At 42.8% G+C, this 24,199-nt stretch overlaps 3 protein-coding genes across 11 annotated transcripts; 2 read left to right on the forward strand and 1 right to left on the reverse strand.

Moving 5' to 3' along the window:
• The first annotated feature begins 382 nt into the window (after positions 1-382).
• Positions 383-20,498, forward strand: LOC120808895 (transient receptor potential cation channel subfamily M member 1). Of its 8 annotated transcripts, none has more exons than XM_078082836.1 (27): positions 383-533; positions 2,723-2,922; positions 8,503-8,579; positions 9,247-9,442; positions 9,527-9,740; positions 10,044-10,168; positions 10,244-10,415; positions 10,733-10,907; positions 11,009-11,132; positions 12,561-12,633; positions 12,746-12,846; positions 13,206-13,382; positions 13,485-13,619; positions 13,748-13,798; positions 13,919-14,059; positions 14,150-14,179; positions 14,267-14,559; positions 14,750-14,978; positions 15,103-15,234; positions 15,420-15,551; positions 15,642-15,770; positions 15,890-16,424; positions 16,959-16,979; positions 17,068-17,212; positions 17,310-17,515; positions 17,602-17,734; positions 17,818-20,498. In XM_078082836.1, exons 2-27 carry the CDS (start codon positions 2,851-2,853, stop codon positions 19,148-19,150), a joined length of 5,151 nt encoding a protein of 1,716 aa, XP_077938962.1. In that variant the 5' UTR covers positions 383-533; positions 2,723-2,850; the 3' UTR covers positions 19,151-20,498. The 8 variants fall into 8 exon arrangements, with proteins under 8 accessions (XP_077938962.1, XP_077938965.1, XP_040018109.1 ...); XM_078082839.1 differs by lacking the exon at positions 383-533 and having other exon boundaries at positions 2,628-2,922; positions 15,890-16,141; positions 16,232-16,424; XM_040162175.2 differs by lacking the exon at positions 383-533 and having other exon boundaries at positions 2,628-2,922; positions 15,890-16,141; positions 16,232-16,406.
• LOC120808900 (ras-related protein Rab-8B) lies at positions 19,305-22,663 on the reverse strand. Its single transcript, XM_040162186.2, has 8 exons — positions 22,321-22,663; positions 21,722-21,782; positions 21,571-21,631; positions 21,393-21,470; positions 21,220-21,309; positions 21,054-21,119; positions 20,907-20,957; positions 19,305-20,498 (listed from the first exon to the last, which is right to left on the reverse strand). The coding sequence occupies exons 1-8, from the start codon at positions 22,442-22,444 to the stop codon at positions 20,406-20,408; spliced, it is 624 nt and encodes a 207-aa protein (XP_040018120.1). The 5' UTR covers positions 22,445-22,663; the 3' UTR covers positions 19,305-20,405.
• Positions 22,644-24,185, forward strand: LOC120808902 (small ribosomal subunit protein eS27-like). 2 transcript variants are annotated; one of them, XM_040162193.2, is made up of 4 exons: positions 22,644-23,045; positions 23,549-23,657; positions 23,769-23,879; positions 23,992-24,185. In XM_040162193.2, the coding sequence occupies exons 1-4, from the start codon at positions 23,040-23,042 to the stop codon at positions 24,018-24,020; spliced, it is 255 nt and encodes an 84-aa protein (XP_040018127.1). In that variant the 5' UTR covers positions 22,644-23,039; the 3' UTR covers positions 24,021-24,185. The 2 variants fall into 2 exon arrangements, with proteins under 2 accessions (XP_040018127.1, XP_040018126.1); XM_040162192.2 differs by lacking the exon at positions 22,644-23,045 and adding an exon at positions 23,060-23,217.
• Positions 24,186-24,199: the final 14 nt, after the last annotated feature.

Below are 24,199 nucleotides of genomic sequence, written 5' to 3' on the forward strand. Positions count from 1 at the left end.
CATCCCCATGACCTCATCTGCCTGTCCCCTCATGTGACGGTGTCTTCCCCGCTGTCACGTGACGGGGGCTGGTTTCAGTGCCAGCAGGCAGGTGTCCCAGCTGCTCAAAGGCTGGAGCCTTCTCTCACCCAGCAGATGGTGAGCATGGTTAACGCCAAACAGCTTGCACGGCCCGAGGCTGGAACTGAGACCGAAACCAGCGCCTGTGCTCGTCCACGTGACCGATGCCGTTTCACATGCTTTCTTCGTTGCTCTAGGCGTCATTCTAGAAGTGATGAAGTTTGAGTTGCCTCTTAACGTGATCTTGATTGTGTTACTTGTACATGAAGGTAAGTGTGCGTTTGTGTGTTGTGTGTGTGTGTGTGTGTGTCTCTCTCTGCAGGCCCCCACCAGGCAGGTGATGCATTTCTGGCTCCAGCAGTTGCAGCAGAAACGTTGGGAGTACAGCAACACGCGAGGCTCCGGTCAGAGAGACAGCTGGAGCTCGCCGACCCTGGCCTTCCCCCCCACGGGCCTCGTGGGCAAAGACAATTGTAAGCAGGTACACACTAGGGGTGTAACGATTCATTTTAACAACGATTCGATTCGAATCGCGATTCATGGTTGCCGATTCGATACATGGACGATCTGGCTTAATTTAGAACGATTCGATTCAGTGACTTGAAATCGATTCAGTAACTTTACTGGACAGTGCAGGCAAAGTTTCTGAGATCCCTGTTGTTTCTTGTGAGAAAATCAGCTTTAAATTCATTCTGGATATTATAAACAAGCAAACAACAATTAATGGCAAATGTATTAACCTTTTATTTGAATCAAGTGCCATTTGTAAACTCAATGTAAACATTACACAATAATTACACAATGTTTGGATCAATTCACAGAACTCCGGATTTTCAACCACATTGTAGGGTCGCATGTCTTTACAGATAAACTTGCCAATTGTTACTGTGATGTTGAGTTTGGTGCTGGCGAGGCCTGAGGTGTCTGCAGAGCTGGAGTTACCTGCTGCTGCTGCTGCTGCAGCGGTGACGCTGCTAGAGGACCTGACTGTCGGCGTTGTTTAATCCCACGGCGCCTTAATAGATGGCCGGAAAGATTCGTCGTGTTTCCGTGGTTTTTATTTGTCTTCTACATATTCTACAAACAGCGAGCGACTTATTTAGAACACCTCCGTGTTTGCAAAAGCCAAAATGTTTCCACACGCTGGATCGATAAGTTAGTTTGTAAATGTCTCGCTCGCAGTCGTCTCCTCCACGCTGTGTTTGTTGTTGTTCCGAGTTTCGCGCGGCTGTCGCTGCGTACTGATGACGTCACAAACAGGCAGACTGAATCGAGTAACGTTTAACGTGTCTAAAGTGCTAAAAAAAAAAAAAAAAAACACGCATCCATACCGTTTTTGTACTTAAATCCAACGTGCAGTTTCCAAGTATCGATACAATCGATTATGTACCATTTCAATCGATTTGTAATCGATATATGTCGTCCGGAATGCCGATTTGCGGAGCACAGATCGATTCAGTTGGATCGCAGGAATATAAATCGATTAATCGATTCAGTGAATGAATCGTTACAGCCCTAATAATTGTTTAGATCGTAGGTTTAAGTTTTCCTCAATGTAAATATCATACACTGTACACTTCGTGTTTCCTTCATGTGTGATATTGGAAATGATGGTTATAACTGTTCCACTTAGTACCCAGTAGGGGAAGCTGTTGCATTTATAATACGTCTGACTCTGGAGTTACATTTGAATCTTATTCCAGCTGCTTTTTGTTTGAAGAGACAATCAAATGTACACAACAGTTTAATTTGTTCCCTACCTTGTATGCGGAATCTTCTATGAGGAAACAGATCAATTCGATTTGTATATTGAGATACTTAAATAGCACCTGATTTATTCAGCTAAACATTCATAATGTCACAATGACATTACAGGTTTAATTTGGTTGGTAAGTGATGACATCAGAATTCAAGCGCTACAATTCCTTATTGCCAATATTCTTCACATTCTAGCTGTGTGAATATATAAAAACATTTTCTCTTATCTGTCAGCGTAGGCCAGTTAATGCAATGTGGTATTAAGCCTTCATCCTTTTAAGCCTTTTTTAAAATCACCTTTGTTGGTGTTATATAAGAGTTCAAACTCTACAATACTTAACTTCAAGCTGCTCTAAATCTGACATTACTTTAAATGGAGAAAAAAAAATACATGTGAAATGCCAATTAGGTGAGATCCGAAGAGGCTTTACAACGTTTATAGGTAGCAGGTGTGCGCTTTGAGTAATCGTCACTCTGCATCTGTGCACACATTTCCATGTGTGCACACATTTCCATGTGTGCACAGATCCCACATTTCCCGGGATGGGAGATCCCTCAGACGGATTGAGCCTCCTCAGGTGGGACAGCATTCAGCTAACTTCAGCCTCGCAGCTTGCATGGTCTCTCTAAGCCTGTTTTGCGCCGTGCCAAAGTAGATTTACCTTCAATAACCATTTATTAAATCTCTATCCATTAGACTGCAGAGGCTTCGTAAGAGCCGGCTGCGTTAAGCCTGATTATGGGATGCCCGGCCGAGGAAAAGGGTCTATGTGTCAAGTGTGTCATCGAGCGATTTATATCCCTGGCTTGGATCTCTATCTTGTCAGTCGGGAGTAAGCTGCACAGAGGAGAGCAACGCACTGAAGCCTTGAATTATGTAAAATTGTGACTATTTTTTTTTTAGGTGTGAATCCTGAAGTTGCTGTCAAGCCTTGGTTCTGTAGTTGGTGTCTAAAATTGGTTTTGACTGAACCCTGACCTGTGGCCATTCCTCAAAGGCTGCCCGTCTAAATCCACTTGACGGTCTTCAGTATGGACACCAAAGGCCAGAGTAGCACCTTCAGACGGGCCTCCCTCAAACGCACTCCATCTGGCTCGCAGAAGGTAAGAAGACGCCTGTTTAGTCCAGAATCCGACTGGACTCTGCACATCTACTGAGACGGATCTGACCTGGAGTGTTTCCATTTTTGTTGGAAAAATGCATTAAATCTGAAAGTTAATGTTTGGTGTCCACACAAGTTATCTGCAATATAAGTTCATATTTCTCTCTTTTCTTTGTAACTTTTTGTATGCAGAAACAATGACTGCTTTGACTGAGAATGACCTGCATTGACAGTATGTCACATGAAACTGTATTATCCGGCCACATTAGTTCCTCGCCGACCGTTTTGCTGCCCCCGTGTCCCAGCGACGCGCACCCTTCGCTACAGATGGTCATACATTGGTTTGCACATAGTCTGCACTGCACGCACTTTTAAATAGTGTTTAAGGGTGAGCATGTTTCAAGAGATGCTTGGCCCAGTTTAATCCTTTATAATGGACCGATATGGATGACAACAAACATGACAGATCCAGGACGTTTTTATATTTCTGAGTAATAATTCTGCTTTCATGCCATTAAAATACTCCTGTTATAGTGTCCTTGAAAGCAAAAAAGATGCAATTTTCAAATGCGTGCTTCTGCTTTAAATCCAACATGCTGGGATTAAACCATGCACAATGCGAACTAACGCACCAAGTTTCTGTTGCTTCAGTGCTTTTTAAAAAGCATATTAGCCCAGGACAATGAAGAAAAAGAACTACTAGACTGTCCTATTTAAAAATAAAATATTAAACATACCGTAAAGGGTTTTGAGTTTATTCTTACTAGATTACACGTCAATATTCAACTTCACAATGACCATTGGAAATGTTTCACCCTGTGGTTAAATCAACCTAACTCCTGATGCAAAAAGTCACCAGTAGGGTAAATCTGACACAGACATCATACAAATAATTTAGTGTGATGGGTTTCTATAAAGTGGTGCGATCAATATTCTTCTATTATCGTTAACATTTTTACGAGGTTTTACTCTGTATTGAAATCAGCAATGTCATGACTTTCACACGCTGCACAGGTCCAACTGCAGGGTGTTTGCAGTCTGCTTTATTCAAATGATACATATTTACTTTATCATTGAGAGGGACTCATGGTATGAAGATGAAGGACTTATTTTTCACACACGGTAAAATGCATCAGAAAGAGGGTGAATGCGATATCTCTCTTTCATCATTGTGGATGACACATGATTAGAAATTAGGGTAAAGTTGAAGCACTCCACAACAAAGAGCACATTTAGTTAAATATGTTCACATGATATCACCTCGTTACCGTGCGTAAACTTCTATCTTTTTGTCTACTGACTGAATACTGTTTTGTTTTGCAAATAAGCGGTCTCTTCTGACGTTTTACCTCTTTTACAGCGAAAGGCTAAATAAATAAGGGATAAACAAATCCTGCAAGAATTTGCAAGATCATATGACTGTGTGATGTAAGCATCAAGTGAGGGTCAGGTGAGGGCCAAGAATCCCCAAAAAGCCTTGAACGACCGCGGCCGACGCCAATGTAAAAGGTCTGAGTTAGCAAAGCGTATAAAGAGCAAAAGCTTCACCAGTAAGTTCTTAAGATGTGTTTTTTTTTTGGTGATCCCGGGGCACAAGGAAACTAATCAACATTTCTGCACATACATTTCCTATAATTTCAAATAGTTTGTTGCAGAATGATACACTCAACATCATATCTGTTTTTTCGCAGTGGTAAATCTATTTTTATTTAAAAGAAATGTCATGTAACACTTTACATATATTCAGTATCAAAACCCTTAAAATCGTGACGAGTGACCTGTTGTACTTATTAGAATAATTGAACAGGATCTCACACAGACCTATTTCCATGCATGGAAATGCTTATCTTCTACTAAAGAAAATGTTTAAGGCGTGCTATTTGTGGGTTCTATCTTCATTTTGAATCCCTGATTTCATGTTTAAATGTAATTTACTCTCTTTTTCACCCTCCTTTGGGGCAAACGGGCTCCTTTAAAACATGTCTTATGACTCCCTAAGTCTTGGCAATAATCAGTGACATGTTGGACTCATGTGATGGTTAACTAGATTTTCAGACCCAGGAGGAACAATGGGTGCATTTACAAACAGGGTTTGCTTTACAGTCAATGCAAATTTGCCTATCCAGAGCCTATAACTCAAGTGTGTAATTCTGTCTAAATTTTGTTGCCCCTCAGATTGAAATATGTAAAAGGCAGCTTTTTAGTGAGTCCACGTGGGATCGACCATGAGTCTAAATTATTTTAGACAGTAAAGGGAGTCTACATGGGCTCCCTTCCTGTCACACTGCATCAGGATCGGACCACACTGCCATTCAAAACCAAAGCCCAGCAATTAGTTGCTTTATCTTCAACCCTGGTGACATTCCATTTGGAACCCCAAATCCTTCCTGATCCATTTCACTTGTGCTGATGAGGCTTTTGTGTACGTGAAGTCTGTTGTTACTGAAATATTCAGAAAAAAATCCAAAGTATAGTTTTTATGAATCAGATGTAAACAGTTGTGTGTTCAAAATGCAGCGAAACCGACCAGGTCAGACGTCCACGTACGGAGATACGGCGATCGTCATACCTTTTCCTTGTGACGGTCGGCAGCTGAATAGTCCGTGTAATTGTTGCAGCACTGGAATAAATTTGCTGTGATGTGGTGGCTCACTAAGCTGAGGGTCAGGAGACCAGGACCATGTGATTCTGGTGCAAAAAGGCATGAATGTATGGCATGTTGACTGACACCAACACTGTGTCTAATGCCAACTGAGAGAAGCTCTTATTCTTATGAGAGCACTGCTTTTATACATTGTATTCTTTTTCTATATCTATGTCTGCAATCAAGCAGTTATTATTTCTCTTCCACACAATTGCCTTTTTGTTTCACACAGTCCTTCCCTCAAAAAATTCAGCACGTTGGAATTAGTGTTGTTTATTGTTCAGAGGCTTGTCGTAAGTCTTGTTAATTTGCCTGGTGTGACACAATCTGATCCTGCAGTATCTACTTCTTTAGCGTTTTTTGTTGTCAAGCGCTCAAAAGCAGTTTGTAACGAGGAAGCTGGTGGCTGAATGGATTTTGGTTTTAATTGCTGTGTTAATGAGTTTAAGTAAGCTGAAAGGAGTGCGACATGCTCACCAAACCCCTCTGGAAACGCGCTTTGTTTTCCTCGGCTATAATTAACAGCGGCCCACGTGCGTTTTTAAACCGGAGGCGAACCAAAAGGGGGTAGACATGTTGGACTTCTCTCTCTCTGTCTTTCTGAATCATCCGGCTCAAACTGCTCACTTCCACCATAAAAGGAGAGCTTATCAAACCATTTCACATGTGGAAGGTTTTAACAACTTTGTGCTTGTTAACTCCATCTCAGCTTTGAGCTCACCTAATGCCTCCCTCTAGTTATTTAAGTACGCTCCTGATATCCCCTAATGACTTGAAATGTTCTTAATTGCGTTACCCCATTAATGTACAATAAACATGATTCATTTTAAGCTAATCTAAATGGGTCATCTTTGACTTTTAACCTGTTGCATATCACATTTAAGCCTGTAGGCTCACTGTGATTATCCTTTTTTTTTGCCATTTATTGTACAAAATTATACAAAAATGAAAATCCACCTCACATGAGCAAAAGTAAAAAGCAATAACAGTAAATAGGTGGTCTCCTAAGTCTTCCTTTGCTCCACAATAACACGGTGGATGGAAATAGAGATTAACTGCAATTAGCATTGGCTGACCTTGCCCCCAACTGGAGAGCAGTCGTGTCTTAGCGAGGCGCCTTCCAAAAGAATGCCCGCAACCAATTCTCTCAATTATGCAAATTTGGTTGAAATCAAAGTAGTCGAAGGGGGTGAAAGTGTTTCAAGTGAAAAGTTGGGGAGCCCCCGAACGAGGCTGGCGTGCCTTCAGGTTGGCCAGTTTGCAGCGTCTTCTCTCACAAGCTAAGATCTTCCACGCCGCGAAGTGAACACAAAGAAAGGAGTTTCAACAAATTGGGAGATTAGGGGCCGGTCATCAAAGTAGATTTATTGTGCCTTGTTCAAGCGGAGGATGAAAATACCCTGTGGGCATGGAGAAGGGGTCATGGGACTCCCAAAGGGATTACCTCGAACTGGAGTCATGAGACTTGGGCGAACAAAGACCCTGCTCACATGCTCATCATATTAGCCGGTCCTCATAAAGTGAAGAAGTTTCATGTCTTGTGGGACTCAATGAGAGCACTTGACTGGGAGTGCAGCACCAGGAGAAAGCTCTGCCCGAGCAGCAGCAGACCATAGACTTCCTCCCGACTCGCTAGGCGTAGCCGTCAGAAGCAGATTCTGGAGCTCGGACAGAAGATTGTGTGTAAGTGTATCTATTTTCTGTAAATGCAAATCTTTTTAAGTTAATGGGATTTCCATTATGGCATAATTTGATAGATATTACAGACATATGGAACAAATTACAGATCATGGGAAGTTAATTCAGATGTGTGAAAGATAAGAAGGCAGCGATTGAGGAGTTCTGGATGTTTAATGACATAATAATGGCGAGATGGAAAACTGCTGTAACAAGACCAACAACAACAACAACACGGGATTTTTTTTTTCTCCAAAAGATGCCGTGAAAAAATATTTATTATTATTTAAATAGTCTTCATGCAAAAATAATATAAATAAAATAGAATATATTTCTATAAAAAAATGTTGCGTGTTGATTTTATCTACTCAACCAAGACATTATCAGATGACTACTAATCAATTAGGTGAAATTAGGTTATCACAGTAGCAAACATAGGGAAACATTTAGTTTTTATTTATATAACTATGAGGCGGGAAGGATGAAAAGCGTGGATTAAAGAATAAAAAATGATGACTATGGGAAGAAAGGTTGTAAAAAAAAAAAAAAAAAAGACTATTGACACAATCAATTGACGTTTCTTTCTCTATGTGGAACGTAATGGATAGTTTGGGGTTTTGCAGCGGGGCTGTTGGCCGAGACCATTGTGCTGATCAAGAGAGAACAGTTACTGTACTGTGTTGTTGGACAAAACTCATTTACAGTCCTTCATTCATAGTCCTCTGACTTGAGACTAATAGGTGACGTTGAAATAGTTTTTTTTGTTCGCCGCATTCAGTTTTCGTGGAAAGATTTGCATCCAGTGCTTCAGTTTTAATTGGTGCTCCATCGTCAACAATAAACCCTCAGATGAAACTCTGCTTTCAACTTGGTTATTTTTGTCCAGCACTGAAGAAAAAAAAATCAGGCAGCAATCAGAGTGTGATTTGACAAAGTGCGTGGGCACCGTACTTTTGTGTGACGCTTTTCACTGGCAGCTTATCAAGCTCGAGCAGGCAATGAAAGGCGTTAATCACTTACTGAATACTATGTTACTACCTGTTGAAACCAGTCAACACGCACGCCCTATTTCTGCAGAAACATTTTCATTTTGATTCATCCAAGCGCACTACGTTTCTTGGCAGGAATAATAGATTACTACCAAGAGGATTGTAATAGTTAAATTTAAATACAGATATCTGCAATGATGATCTCCCTGTGAGTGTGGTATGACACAATGTGAACTAACACTTTTCCCCATCTTATATTTCCTCTTTACAGGCACAGAAAGCTTGGATTGAGAGGACCTTTGTGAAAAGAGAATGTGTTCACAAATTTCCCACAAAGGACCCGGCCAGGTACTTCCACTCCTCGCACCGCCTTTCAAGTGCTTATTTATTACTTGTGGTAGATATGGACTGAGCCACGAACAGCAGTTATCTCATTTTCATTTAAATATAACTCAAAATCACAAAAAAACTAATCTAACTCCTCATCAAATCATTTCATTTGCTAATTCTTACTGCTATATAAACAATTGGAAGAAGAATGTTACTCTATAAAATTGCAAAGCTTTTTAAAAAAAAAATTACAATAAGCAGGCTGGTGAAAACTGATTAGATCTTACATTACTAAAGACTATATCATGACATAAATAAATGAAATATCTTTTACATGAGACATTTATCAGCATTGTATTTCCCAGTGTATTGTGGGACATGTGTACTGTCCGGGTCTCTGGGAGCAGCCAGGCGCTGCAGGCTTTTGTTCGCCGCGGCACACACTTCCCAGAAATGAGCACACGGTCATTAAAGAGCCTGCGCAATGTGTGTTTTGAGGAAAAGACACGGCCTTCATCAGCAGACACAACAACGCTTGATTAGAAGCTCGGTGGCTTCCACTCATGATTCGGCGCTGGATGGGACACTGCTGAAGGGATTTCTATGAACGGTCGACACACGTTTTTAAGTCTACGTCCCCGCAGGGCCCCCCGGACCGACCGGTCTGTTCTGTGTGTCTACGTAGATGTTCCTGTGGTCAGCTGACGTCGCAGCACGTGGCCATCCCCGCCGGTGCCAACTCGCTAGAGGAAGCGAACCAGCTGGTCCAGATTGACACCCCGAAAGATAAATGGAGTGTGATCAAGCACACCAGGACCTACCCGACGGACGCCTACGGCCTGATTGAGTTCCAGGGCGGCGGATTCATCAACAAGGCCATGGTGAGTCAAAGCCCACGGAAAAGGAATCCACACTGACTAGAAATAACTCACCGCGAGTTTCTTTTCCCCTTTTATTATCCAAAGTATATCAGAGTCTCCTATGACACCAAACCTGACAACCTCCTGCATTTGATGGTGAAGGACTGGCAGCTGGAACTGCCTACTTTGCTCATCTCCGTCCACGGAGGTCTTCAGAACTTCGACCTGCAGCCCAAACTCAAGCAAGTGTTTGGCAAAGGCCTGATCAAAGCTGCCGTCACCACAGGAGCTTGGATTTTCACCGGTGGGGTCAACACAGGTAGGACGCTGGCAGTTCAGGGTAACGCTTTTATCGTTCCCTTCACAACATAACAATTTGTGGCATTAGAAGATTACCGTTGCTCTAAATTGCATTTGACCTGTTCTGCAAATTCCTGGGAGTGATTTGACTGACCCATTATCACAGGTTTAAACCCTGTAATTAGAGATTTGGTTGGGGAAATTAATCACAAATGACAATGGTTTGGTTGTGCGTGTCAGTAACAGCGCTGTGTCCCATGATCCAGCAACATCACAAAGAGTTACTGTTCATGTTTGCGACATTCTGCTCTTTACACCTCAGGGGTGATCCGTCACGTAGGAGATGCCTTAAAGGACCATTCCTCCAAGTCACGAGGGAAGGTGTGCGCTATAGGAATTGCTCCATGGGGAATCCTGGAAAACAAAGACGACCTCATCGGAAAAGATGTGAGAATATTTTCAGATTTTAGTTAGAAAAAAGACACCCTTTCAAATTTACAAATCTCCCCTCCTTTTTTCCAGGTAAGCAAACCCTATCAGACGATGGCCAACCCACTGAGCAAGCTGGCTGTGCTCAACAACAGCCACTCGCACTTCATCCTGACCGACAACGGCACCTGTGGGAAGTACGGCTCTGAGGTCAAACTGCGGCGGCTGCTGGAGAAGCACATCTCCCTGCAGAAGATCAACACGCGTAAGTCCAGCAGCGCTGCGTGGACCTCATGGAAACGCCGTCCGTGGCGTGTCTGAGTGCGAGCCACAGTCGTCCTCCTCTGGGACCTATGGGCTTCCCTTTGTCATCCTATGCCTGGAGCTCGGATAAGGCAGGGACAGCAAAGGGATGCTCAACTGTCACCACCGACTTCACTCGCTCCCGCGGCTTCGTCCGTTGGCCCATCAAATCAAGACATTCCCCTTCAACATTTCATTTCCAATGTTCTGTTATCACGAGGGGACACTCACACATGGTTGGACGGAAGAACTACAAGTATTTCTGGCTTTGTGTTCCAGGTCTGGGTCAGGGGGTTCCTCTAGTGTGCATGATAGTGGAGGGAGGCCCCAACGTGATCTCCATCGCTCTGGAGAGTCTGAGAGACGATCCGCCCGTCCCCGTGGTGGTGTGCGACGGCAGCGGCCGAGCTTCCGACATAATATCCTTCGCACACAAGTTCTCAGAGGACGGAGGGTGAGCTTTTCTCTCATTTCTCCTTTTGTGTGCGTTGATTGTCGCTCCTCCAGTAAAAACAGATAAAGCTGATGTATTCTCCTTGAATCTCCTTTTTGCAGGATGATCAATGATGATGTCAGAGAGCAACTTTTGGTAACTATTCAGAAGACCTTCAACTATAGCAAAAGCCAGTCCCAGCAGATACTGCTCATGGTTATGGAGTGCATGAAGAAAAGGGAACTGGTGAGTAGGAGAGTAAACTGAAGGTGTTGACATCTTCAAGTTATTCCAAGTAATTTTTATAAATAACACGTCTGTGTCAATAAATAAACATCTCTGAGTTGTGAAGCATCTGGTCTCCATCGTCATTTATCCACTGCACTCATCTGTGTATGTCCATTAACATATTGAATAAACATAATCCCCACAGCGTGCTCCTCATCTCTCCTTGTGGTCATGTGCCATATGTTCATGTAATCTAGGGCATTCGCATCTTCACGACATCATCAATCCTCATCTATAAGCATACCGCTGTGAAGTGGCATGAGTCTGATTCTGCAGGGATGAACTGGGTTTCAAATTAAACAATGCAGAGAAGTTCTAGGAGACCTCAGCACATAAATACTGGCAGCATTTGTGCATCTCCGTCGAATTTTCCGCAAGCGATGTGATATGTACTTTGTAATAGCCAGCGTATATTTAATCTGCAGACTCCATATATTTGGGTGGAACAGATCAGGTCACACTGCCACCTGCTTAGCAGAGGCTCTTACTTCATCCATCCACAGTAAGCATGAAGTACACAGATGGAGTGTGGGATCCATCTCCCTAATCCTCATCCAGGTTCTCTTTCCACTCCCCATGTTTTTGAGTGCTATCACTTCCCCAGCGACTCTGCATCGCCTATCCCCAACGTATTAGACCGCCTAATGCGCTAACACACTCAGATAAGCAACTTAAACTGCTTTTTCAAAGATCATTCCACCCTGGGCATTTGGTTTTCACTGATACTCAACCCAGACTGTTTGAGGTCTTCATGAGCAGCTAAAAGGCCCCACGGCCAACTGTTCTTAATCTAAAGTGCCATGACTAACCTACAGGTGAATCAGTTTCACAGTCTAGTCCCCAAGTAATCCTTTCATCCTAAGTGCATCCCATGTGAACAGCTGGGTTCAACAATCACTCATTTAGAAGGCTGAGATTTGCAGTGATGTAACATCAGGCTGCAATACATAACCAAGTCAGGAGTTCACTAATATAATAGTCTCCCTATTTGTGAAAAAAGCACAACTGTCTGAAAGAGCCGCAGAGGTTATCGGCCTTCATTGTCGACGCATCCCGAGACCGGCACAGACATTCCTATTGCCGCACCACATGCGCATGCCAACTTAATCCCATTCAGCATGGCTGCACATGTGACAGCCCCGTCTGCGTAATTTCATTAGATAAAGTTGAGTCCATAAACAAAGGAAAACACTATCATGCTGTCTGACCGGCAAAATGAGTTCAGCCTGCAACGAGAGGTCTATCTGAAAACAATCTCCCACCAGTTCATCACCACATGTTTACATCTGCAGTTAGATCATTCCTCCATTCGTTTTGGTGGTTAGGGTACGGCTTCACATCTGCGGCGGTTTCTTCTCTTTACGTTTTTTTTTTCTTCACACGCAGATCACAGTTTTTCGAATGGGTTCTGAGGGACAACAAGATATTGAAATGGCCATTCTTACCGCCCTGTTAAAAGGTATGATCGGCCTGCATTGCAACAGGCATATCAGCGTGTGTTACTTTCTTTTGTGATCTACTACATGCGTGGTATTCTCTCTCTTTCTGTCCTTCCATTTCTATGGCATCAGGCACAAATGCAGCAGCGGCCGATCAGCTTAGTTTGGCCCTGGCCTGGAACAGAGTGGACATCGCTCGCAATCACATATTTGTTTACGGACACAATTTACCAGTAAGTGGGGCTCGCATCTGAATCGTGTGCATTAATCATTTCACATGAGTGCAGTACTTTTGGTAAAAGTATTTAGTACAGGAGGAAAATTATTTGCTTTTGAATTGGAGTTCCTCAAAGTCCCCCTCCACTGAAAATGTGTGTAGCTTATTGTTACTTCACTTGGGAAAAAGCATAGTAGTTTTATATGCCTTCAACTATATCTGGTGGGGATCTTTAAACAACAGAGTATCCTTAGTAGATGTCTCCTGTAAACTGGGTGTTCTCAGATTCATACAAATTCCAATGACAACTAATACTAGCGGCAGACATTTCATTTTTATTTATATTCTTGCGATTCCCTGCGTTTCCTCTGTAAGCCGGCCGGCGCCATCGCCAACGCTACGACCTCTGGAGCTTCGGCTCAAGAGAAGCAAAAGAGTCCTGCCCGTGCTCCTCAAAATAAAGGCCGAGGAAAGAAGGGAAAGGGGAAGGGAAAGACAAAGCCTGAACCCCCGGAGGAAACAGACCCCAGGAAGTTGGAGTTGATGCGTTGGGTGAGAGTGGAGTTCATGGAAACAATTCTCACTTTAGTTAGAAGCATAAATATATAATGAAAGCTGTGACGTGTAAATGTTAAGTCACCTATCTGGCTCTAGGTGAACTCTCTGGAGCAGGCCATGATGGATGCTCTCGTGCTTGACCGAGTGGACTTTGTCAAACTGCTCCTCGAGAATGGGGTCAATATTCACCACTTCCTCACCATTCCCAGACTGGAGGAGTTATACAACACGGTGGGCCTGACACACTGCAAATGAAATAAAAAATGAGACTGAACCCATTTAATATACAGATCTGACAAATATGTTTGCTTGAGACTAATTACACAACCTGTTTCTTTTTTTCTTTACTCTTCCGTCAGAAACTTGGTCCTGCTAATTCACTCAATGCTGTGGTGAGAGATGTCAAAAAGGTACAAAAAATCTCTCCAATTACATGCTATTTTCTGCATAATGTACATTCAAGGCCTTTTCTGGTTGTACATCATCTTGAGGCACTTGCTATAATAGATATTGCTCTGGTGGTTTTGCAGGGAAACCTTCCTCCAGATTATCAGATCACTGTGATTGATATTGGTCTGGTGCTGGAGTGCTTCATGGGGGGAGCTTACAGGAGCAATTACACCAGGAAGGCTTTCCGCAACCTCTACAATAATTTGTATGGACTAAAAAGGGTACGACTGGTTGGGGGTGGAATGATAACAGCTTGTTCATTATATTAAGTAACGCTTGGGTATTAATGATGTTTTGCGCTCTTCCTGCAGCCGAAGGCTCTGAAGCTCCTCGGAATGGAGGTGGGCATCCATTCCACAACAAAACCTGTCAAGTAGACAAAACAATACAACCCATACAAAACTACCGTTATGCTTCCATGTTGTCAGGATGATGAACCAAGGTCAAAGGGAAAGAAAAAGCCCAAAAAGAAGAAAGAGGAAGAGGTGGAAATTGACGTGGATGACCCCGAGGTTTGTCGATTCAAGTTTCCCTTCCATGAGCTGATGCTGTGGGCGGTGCTGATGAAGCGCCAGAAGATGGCACTGTTTCTGTGGAAGCGTGGAGAAGAAGCCATGGCGAAGGCCCTGGTGGCCTGTAAACTGTATAAAGCCATGGCACATGAGTGCTCTGAGAGTGAATTGGTGGATGACATCTCCCAAGACCTGGAGAACAACTCAAAGTGAGAACATTTAACATCTCTCACACTTTTTCGTTTTCACAAGGCATTAATAGTTATATAATTGTCCAATTATCGTCATTGACTTTTTATCAGCTTATTTTGCATGTATTTTAATCTCTGTGATCTCAAACTCTTTTGAGTGTACAATTGCAATAAACAAATGAATAATTTAGCTTCCTCTCTTTCGTAGAGAATTTGGTCAGCTTGCCTACGAGCTGTTGGACCAGTCCTACAAGCATGACGAACAGGTCGCCATGAAACTGCTAACATACGAGCTGGTCAACTGGAGTAACTCCACCTGTCTGAAGCTGGCTGTGGCTGCTAAGCAACGCGACTTCATTGCCCACACCTGCAGCCAGATGTTGCTCACTGACATGTGGATGGGCTGCTTAAGGATGGGCAAAAATCCCGGCCTCAAGGTTGACATCACAAAATCTTTTCTCTTAAGAATCCATAATAAATATCTCACAGTAATAACATAATCAATAAAGTGTATGTAATTTTGCCAACAAACTGTCTTATGAAAACGTTTTTCTCCTCAAGGTTATTCTTGGAATTGTCTTTCCTCCTCTGATCCTACTGTTGGATTTCCGTCTCAAAGAGGGTGCATCTTATCGTACAGCTGAAAACAAAGAACAAGGAAACGACAAGGATGACGACACAAAATCCGGCAAAGTAATTTTACACAAACGTTTTGAATACCTTTATTTGTTAAAGGTGAAAATTATGAGCTTAAAGAGTTTGCTGTTATGTTGTTATAATTATAATTAATTAATTATATATATATATATATGTATATATATATATATATATTATATTATATTGTATATTATATATATTATATTATTATTGTTGTGTAGGACCCCAATAATGATGCAACCTCCCGAAAGGGGGACGAAGAGGAGGGCAACACTAATGTCCGCAAAATCCCCATTGGCAAAAGGTTCTTTGAGTTTTATAATGCGCCATTCACCAAATTCTGGTTCAATACCGTAAGTTTCCCACATGTAAACAACAATTATTTGGTATCTTTTCACTTGAGAGTGTAGCAACTAAAATTCAATGGTATTTTGTTATTTTAGATTTGCTATCTGGGATATTTGATGTTGTACAACTACATAATCCTGGTAAAAATGGAGCGATTGCCATGTTTACAAGAATGGACCGTCATTGCATACATCCTCACGCTTGGATCAGAAAAAGTCAGACAGGTAAAAGCCATTAAATATGATCAATTTGCTCTTGCATGAGTCTTTACATGTGTATACATATACATACATGTAGAAATTGTAGACATTTTGTTACATCTGCATAACCTTTAAATGTGTAGATTCTGATGTCCGAGCCGGGGAAGCTGAAACAGAAGATAAGTGTGTGGCTGGAGGAGTACTGGAACATCACAGACCTGGCGGCCATTTGCACCTTCCTCCTTGGTCTGATGCTCCGTCTGCAGCACGAGCCTTACATGGGCTACGGCAGAGTCATCTACTGCATAGACATAATCTTCTGGTACATCCGTGTGTTGGACATCTTTGGAGTCAACAAATACCTGGGACCCTATGTGATGATGATAGGGAAGATGGTAACAACATTTACTGTTGGCATGCGACACAAACACAATGAACTGTGGTTCACACCGAGTCCAAATTTGCGTTTGCTTCTCGTCTTTCAGATGATAGATATGATGTACTTTGTGGTGATCATGCTGGTGGTGCTCATGAGCTTCGGGGTGGCTCGGCAAGCCATCCTTCACCCCGATGAGGAGCCGACGTGGCGCCTGGCCAGAAACATTTTCTACATGCCCTACTGGATGATCTACGGAGAGGTTTTTGCGGACTCGATAGACCGTAAGACTCGAGTTCATAGTAAGATTCTGTTTCCTGATTCTGGGCAGATGATCAATGTTACAGTACTTTTCCTGTCTCATATTCCCTGATGTTTGTGAGTAACATAGCACGGTGTTACCCCTTTCATACTTTGTCTCCCTCTGCTGGCAAATCTATATTAGTCTTCAATACATGGTAATCATTTTGCATTGAGGAGGAGCGGAATATGTATTATTATGTCATTTTCTCAATCATGATCATCTGCCTTTAAACATTTTTTTGCCAGTGTTTCTTCTGTCAGGGTGAAAGCAATAACCAGCAATTGGTTATTAAATATTAACACAGATGTTTTCTGAGGAAGTTGCTGATCCTTGTGTTTGCTTTAATCTACTAAAACAGAAGCCAGAGATACAAAACAAATCTTTGATATTTTTTTATTAATGGAAGTTGGGGAAACATTTTTTAGAAAACCAGTCCGGTCTTTCACGGACATCCGCTTGACCTTGACAGAAGGGCAATAAATGAAACAAACTGGCACTATTGATTCTCATGCCTTTTCAATGTTCTCCCAAGTCTACGCGATGGAAATCAACCGTAAGTAGTCTTCAAACCAAGAACGCATTTCAAATCAGTTCAGCCAAACAGCTCAATTTCTACAGCTAGATCTCTTTGTTCGCTGCAGCTCCATGTGGTGACCATTTATTTGACGAGGACGGTAAGAAACTGCCTCCGTGTATCCCCGGTGCCTGGCTCACACCTGCCATCATGGCCTGTTACCTCCTCGTGGCAAACATTCTTCTGGTCAACTTGCTGATCGCCGTGTTCAAGTAAGTTTCTGCTTGTATGTCTAACTGCTCTACCGTGTTCCAAGGAACATCTGCCAGTAAAGTGCGTGCTCACTGGTCCTGGTTTCCTGTCCCACAGCAACACTTTCTGTGAAATCAAGTCCATTTCCAACCAGGTCTGGAAGTTCCAGAGATATCAGCTGATCATGACGTTCCATGACCGCCCCATCCTGCCGCCACCTCTCATTATTTTCAGCCACATCTACATCCTTTTCAACCGGCTGTTTCGCCGATGTGCCAGAAAGAAACAAGATGGAGAGCTGGATGAGAAGGATCGCGGACTCAGTAAGTTATCTAATGATGCACGCACACATTAATATAGCCTCAGTTATAGAAGGGTAAAGGTTCTGATTGTGATGTCTTTCTATCAGAGCTCAGGCTGAATCCAGAGGAGCTCAAATGTCTGTATGAGTTTGAAGAGCAGTGTGTGGAGGAATATTTCCGCGAGAAAGAGGATGAGCAGCAGTCTTCCAGTGACGAACGCATCAAGGTTACCTCAGAAAGGTGAAAACCCCTCTGAATCACGTCTCACACGTCTGTAAGCATGTTGATCGCATAAACTATTTTTTCTCTGGTCTTCTCGGCAGAGTTGAGAATATGTCCATGCGTCTGGAGGAGGTAAACGAAAGGGAGAACACCATGAAGGCCTCCCTGCAGACAGTGGATCTGCGCTTGGCACAGCTCGAAGAGATCCATGGAAGGATGGCGGTCGCCCTGGAAAAGCTTGCGGGCGTGGACAAACTGGAACTGACCAGAAGCCATTCACGAGCCTCGTCCGCCTGTGACCCCTCCTCTCTGCTGCGCCAGGGCAGCATTAACAGTGCTGATGGTTACAGTCTGTACCGCTTCCACATGGACATGGAGGAATTTGCGTCGAAGCAGAAGGACTCAGATGAGACAACGAAAACTGGCGTAGAGAGACAGAGGAGCCTGAGGGAAGCCTCCAGTATTCGCAACCCAAAGGAAAGCGGACAGACCTTAGAGGTCGGTGGTCTGGACAGATCACGACCAGGTTCCTGCGTGGGCATTCTCATATCGCCATGTGAACCGAAGCTTGCCTCTGCTGCATCGAGTCAAGAGACCTTATCCAACCTAAAAAACGGCAGCACGATGCTGCTGGACAGACTAAAGCCTTGTTCTCCACCAAAAAGAACCAAGTCCTTGAGATACTCTCCAGTTGAAGACCAAGCCACTTCTCCTTTGACAAAGAGGAGGGCTATGAGCACCATAATTGTCAGCCCGCCTGATGAGCCCGAGGAGGCAGATGAGACTTCAAAGAAGGCCCAACTGCCGTCTGGAACTTCCTCTTCCCCAAAGAGGACTAAATCGTTGAAATATTTCCACGGTGAAATCCAAAGTCAGACGTCTGCCGTGACAAAGAGGAGAGCCATGAGCGGCATCCTCCACCAACCAGCGGAGGCAGGTGATGATGTGCAAACGGATGACTTTAAGTCGGTAGTGGAGCAGCTCACTAAAACACAGAACCAGCGGCCAGAGAACTTGGAGAACAAGATGCACCCGAGCACTACCGGTCCCATGCCGAAAGTTTCAACGGTCAGAACTCTCTCCCAGCAGTTTCAAGCCTGCGCTGCACTCACAGAGCCTAAAACAGGGGAGTACCAGACGGAAAGCAAAGGGGCTCGTCCGGCGGAGGAACCCGCAGGAGGCCAAACAAAGATGAAGGCCAAGCGGAATCTCTCAGACGCTACCGAGTATCTGACTGTGGCTGATGAAAAGCGATTTCCATCGCACAGATCGCAGAGCTTCAACACCAGTGAGAGGAAAGCAAAGGTGGTGAGTAAGGAGGCCGGGGCCTCGAGCAGCGAGAGGGACCTGGTTGAAGCCTGCAGGGTAGCAGGCGATGGTGCGGGGAAGAAGATGGAGGCAGAGCAGAAAGAAGATACTCTGCCTGGAAATTAGATACGAGCCATAAAGAGAGGAGGGATGAAACTAAATGAGGAATTAATCATTTATGGAGGAGGAATTGAATGGTTACAGCGATGCAGAGAACTATCCTTCCTTTGGTCGGGAGATTCATGTCTCACATCAATGATAAAAAATAGAATGGCAGTAATTCATTCCCACACTTTATTTTCTTTCTGTGCATTAAATGTTAGTTCAGTTCAGTACAAAGTAGTGAAAAAAACATAGCTTTCTCTTTTAAAGATTCACTTTCTTTACTCTTGGTTTAACAAACAGTAATTCCAAATCATTCACATAACAGCTTTCCTCAAATATTGTGTTTTCATGTTTAATGTCTACATTTTATGGTGAAAATAAAGTAAACACACATCAGTTAGTTAGGCCAAAATCAAGACACTATTTGAACATCACAAACATTAATTCAGATATGATTGACACTTTTGAATAATCTGTAAACATATTCTTCTCAGATACTTTAAAATGTGCTTAATACTTTTCCACCTTATAGCTTTCATGCAAATACTGACAATGGCACAACTATATGTAGTTATGTACAGCTCCCAAGAAACAAACCACCTTTCGCAGTTTTATTTTGACACACAAACCTGTTAAAATGAAGGTTTCCTTCAGTACGGTAGGTAATATTTATACTTTTTTTTAAATCACAAAACGATAGCTCCTTAGAGGCACGTAATAACAATTATAAATGGTGCCAGTGCAACAGGAGACTGTAGGCATATATGAATACATGAACAACAGAGACAAGAACAATCAATACTGAGACATGATATGTCCATTCGACAGCATATATTTTATAGTATATAGAGTGTATAAAACGATGCTACAATTTATGAAATAAATGTTTGTTTTTTTTCCCCCCTATTTATAAGACAACTAGGTGGAATTGTATCATATTAGATAAAGACAATTCTCTGGACATCCAACAGAGGTATTATCTCTGCCTCCTGTGAGCAGACTCCGCAGCACCCGTTAAAAACTAATTCTGACAGTCACGCACAGGTCTTTTGAATGAGAGGATCTACTGTACAGTATCAGGCCTGAGTCCTTATTGATCCTCTCCTGGTCAGCAGCCAATCAGGATGGCATCACGACCGCCGGTGAACCCGTGAGCTTCAGCTGGCGGTGAGGAACTCTCAATATTACCACTGCGCTCGCTGCTGGGAGGACGCCCGGGAGGCGGGTCGGAAACAGCAAAGTCCCTCTAGAGCTGTGAACACTAGAGATGATCCGCTTAGAGGAGTGTACACTTGAAGAATTTTATCCTCTTCGACTTCTTCTCTGTGATCTTGACAGGTTTGCCTGATCCTCCGGCGTTGTTGTCAGTCTAGGAATGAAAAAAAAGTGGTGGAGAAAAAGTTATAAATAAAGCTACACATTAATTGTAGCACCTGTCAAGGTTGTAGATTTGAATTATATTCACATCAATCGAGCGAATAAACATTATGATGAAACTGTTTGTCAGGGTTGGAAAAATATAGAAATGTTATGCTTGTAACGGTACTATCAATAAACTGGAGGCAGTTTGTAGTCCGAGAGGCGGAATACATGCACCCACTAATGCTGAGGAAACCTAGATAAGCATTTAATATTTTTTATCTTTATTATCTGAAAAATGGCAGCTGGACAATAAGAAGAAAGTTACAAGCGATTTCAGTGAATTGGTGTGAATCTGTAACCTCCCCGTTTGAGAAGTCACATGACTCCATATATTGTAAAAGTATCAATTACTTACTGTCTTTGAGCTCAGATTATGTAATATGTCTCTTCCCATGTTATAAAAAGCCTGGAATGACAAATAAAAATAAAAAAAACATGTTGAATGTACATATTTGTTGGCCGTGTTATTTGGTTCTTTCAGGGTTAACAAAAATGAACTCACCTCTTCGACATTTAGGCTAGACTTTGCACTTGTTTCCAAGAACTTAACTCCATAATCAATAGCCAGCTAAATGGGAGAGAAATACATTGTTAGAGTGTCACTCAACCGTACCAGCATTTTAATTTGTTTCTGACTGATTCTTAATGATTTGGTTGCGGAAACTGACTTTTTCCCCTCTGTCTTTGGACACCTGTCTCCTGTCGGACATGTCGCATTTATTACCCAGTATCATCTTCTCCACGTCAGACGAGGCGTGCTGGAAATCCAGGAGACTCATTATGCAAAGTTGTGCTTATAATATCAGACAGCTACTAATACTAGTTTCAATTCAGTGCTCACCTCTTCAATATTTCTGATCCAGTTTTTTATGTTTTCAAAAGACTTCTCATTGCTGATGTCATAGACCAACATGATGCCCTGTGAAGAAAAACAGTCCTCCTCGTAAATAACAATTCCAACCCTTAAATACATGAAATAAACCAATAGGGAGGATGTGCAGGGTGAAGTACAAACACACCATTGCTCCTCTGTAGTAAGCTGTGGTGATGGTGCGAAACCGCTCCTGTCCTGCAGTGTCCCTAAAAAACATCAAGTTAGAAGTACACAATAGGATCACGTTCAGATTTTTAAAGAAAAAACTAAAACTGAAATAGTGAAATATCCTTTACCATATTTGAAGTTTGACTCTCTTTCCATCCAGCTCTATTGTTCGGATTTTGAAGTCTATTCCTTTTTCAATAAACAAGCACAGCCAGAGGCGTATGGTTACTGCATTGATTAGTTACATGTAATTATTAAACATTTTTGCTAATCTTCTTCCCCTATGTGAGTAAATAACATTTCAATGAACTGTTAATCCTATGTCAAGTTTTGGGATGGCATCATTTAATGTCACAGGCCAGAGCTCTGCTGCAGTGTACTGTAGAGCCTAATGGGGGACATAACTATATTTTAACAATTCTGAATACAAGAATGAAAGCCTTGTGTTTCAATGAGGTTTCCAAACGTTAACCATCATCACTGTAGTATTTCATTTCATTCCACATTTAACCTCTAGTGGCTAAACATGAGCCATCAAGGACAGGTGATCACTACAATGAGTCTCTCCCATTGTCTTGCTCGTACAGTCTCTTTAAACAATAAAATATGAATAGTGCCATATGTCCATATATAGTACCACGATATGCCTGCAACGCTTGGATGCATCGGCTGATAAGGGCATGCATTTTGTCAGATGGATCTTTAGGGGCGGCAGCGGGCTGCTCACCTATTGTGGATATGAAGGTGGTATTGAAGGAGTCCTCGCTGAACCTGAACAGCAGACATGTCTTGCCGACTCCGCTGTCTCCGATGAGCAGCAGCTTGAATAAATAATCGTACGTTTTCGCCATTTCAAAACACCGTAGACTTCGACGCTTCGCTAGTAATTCGCCGTATTGGGCCGGGGTCCCCACGCCTGGAAAACCTCAGCTGTCTTTGGGAGATTAGGGAAACTGACCGGTGCCGAGGGGGAGTGTCGTCACTTGCCGAATTGCATTATGGTATATGAAGTTTAAAGGGATAAGGGGCGAGGCATAACTTTTGGTATTTACATTTTATTTGACAATGATTGACGAATGGATCGGCTAAAATACAATATAACAGTATAATATACTAGTGGTTGGTCGGTCGAATGAATCCCTTAATTTTGATGCTTTTTGATAAATTTGATGATGAGTAACGTTAAACCATATAACATATATTTGTTTCTTAGGGGTCCAACGTCCCTTATTGATAGGCCTGTCTGTCCTGAGATTAATTTCGTCAAACAAAATTGCATTGAAAGACAATGTTCGTGTATTATATGTTAATAATGTATCATGTTCACAATATCCAAGGATATTTCAGATCTGGCAACAACAATTCCTGGAACAGCAGCGCCAGCGCGCGCCGTTCCGCTGCCTCCAGCCGACGCATGCGCAGTACAGCGAGCCTCACACGGTGAAAATGCCTGTAAGTTACGCTGTTCTTCTTCGTTGATTTATTTTCTTTGTTATCGAACAATGTAGTCCTCTCTCAGTATTTCCTTTACCGAGTTCCCATCGTCCTACTGGGCGGTTGTTTGCGTGTCCGGACCCTCGGAGGTTGTGGTGGCCGTACGTAGCAGCAGAAGCACATGGCGATGGTTAGCTAGTGCTAATTTAGCGTTAGCCTCGCTGGCCCGGACAGCGACCACTTTTTGCTGAAACGCAACATTTTGTTTTTACAGTGACAACTGTAGCGTAAGTTGTCGTTACGTCTGTTCTGTCGGGGGTTTGTCAACGTCCGCGGTAAAATGTTGCATGAATGTTAGCTAGGCAAACTGTGGACATATTTGACATTGCGTTACGCTCGATTACACAACACTCGGGTTATGTATTGGAAAGACAACGCACTGGCGTTTAGCTTAGTCCTATCCGGCTGCCTCGGGTTGACTTATAACTTGTCTAACTATAGTGAATGTACTTTCCCTGTAGCTCGCCAGAGACCTCCTCCATCCTTCTATTGAACTTCAAAGAAGACAGCACAAAAAGAAAAGACTCGTCCAAAGTCCTAACTCCTACTTCATGGATGTCAAGTGTCCAGGTACAGCGTCACACGTTCACTCAGCACATGCGTTTTTGGCCAGCGGTTTATCACTCTGCATTCATGGAAACGTTGACTGTTGATCATAAGGGTGCGTTGGTTTCTGTGCAGGCTGCTACAAGATCACCACGGTGTTCAGCCATGCGCAGACCGTGGTGCTGTGCGTGGGATGTGCCACCGTGCTGTGCCAGTCAAGTGGAGGAAAGGCCAGACTGACTGAGGGTAACCCCCCCCCCCAACGCTTTATCACTGCTAGTTGACCTTTAAAAAAAAAAGGTGTACACATGTCAATTAGAAGTAGAAGGCTGCATCACTCACGTTCTTTCTTTTACAGGTTGTTCTTTCAGGAAGAAGCAACACTAAAGAGGGATTCCCCACTTTGTAATTAAGCCATGCTGTTGATAAATCCCTCTTTATTTCCATCAATTACAAAACTGTTGTTCATTGACTAATGGCAGGTTCTGCTACTGGGTGTCCAACTTTTATTAAAAAGATTCATAAACAAATAAATAAGTCCTTCTAAATGAACAATAACTGGCTAA

Source organism: Gasterosteus aculeatus, chromosome X (genome assembly GCF_964276395.1).
Source record: "Gasterosteus aculeatus chromosome X, fGasAcu3.hap1.1, whole genome shotgun sequence".
NCBI classification, from domain to species: domain Eukaryota; kingdom Metazoa; phylum Chordata; class Actinopteri; order Perciformes; family Gasterosteidae; genus Gasterosteus; species Gasterosteus aculeatus.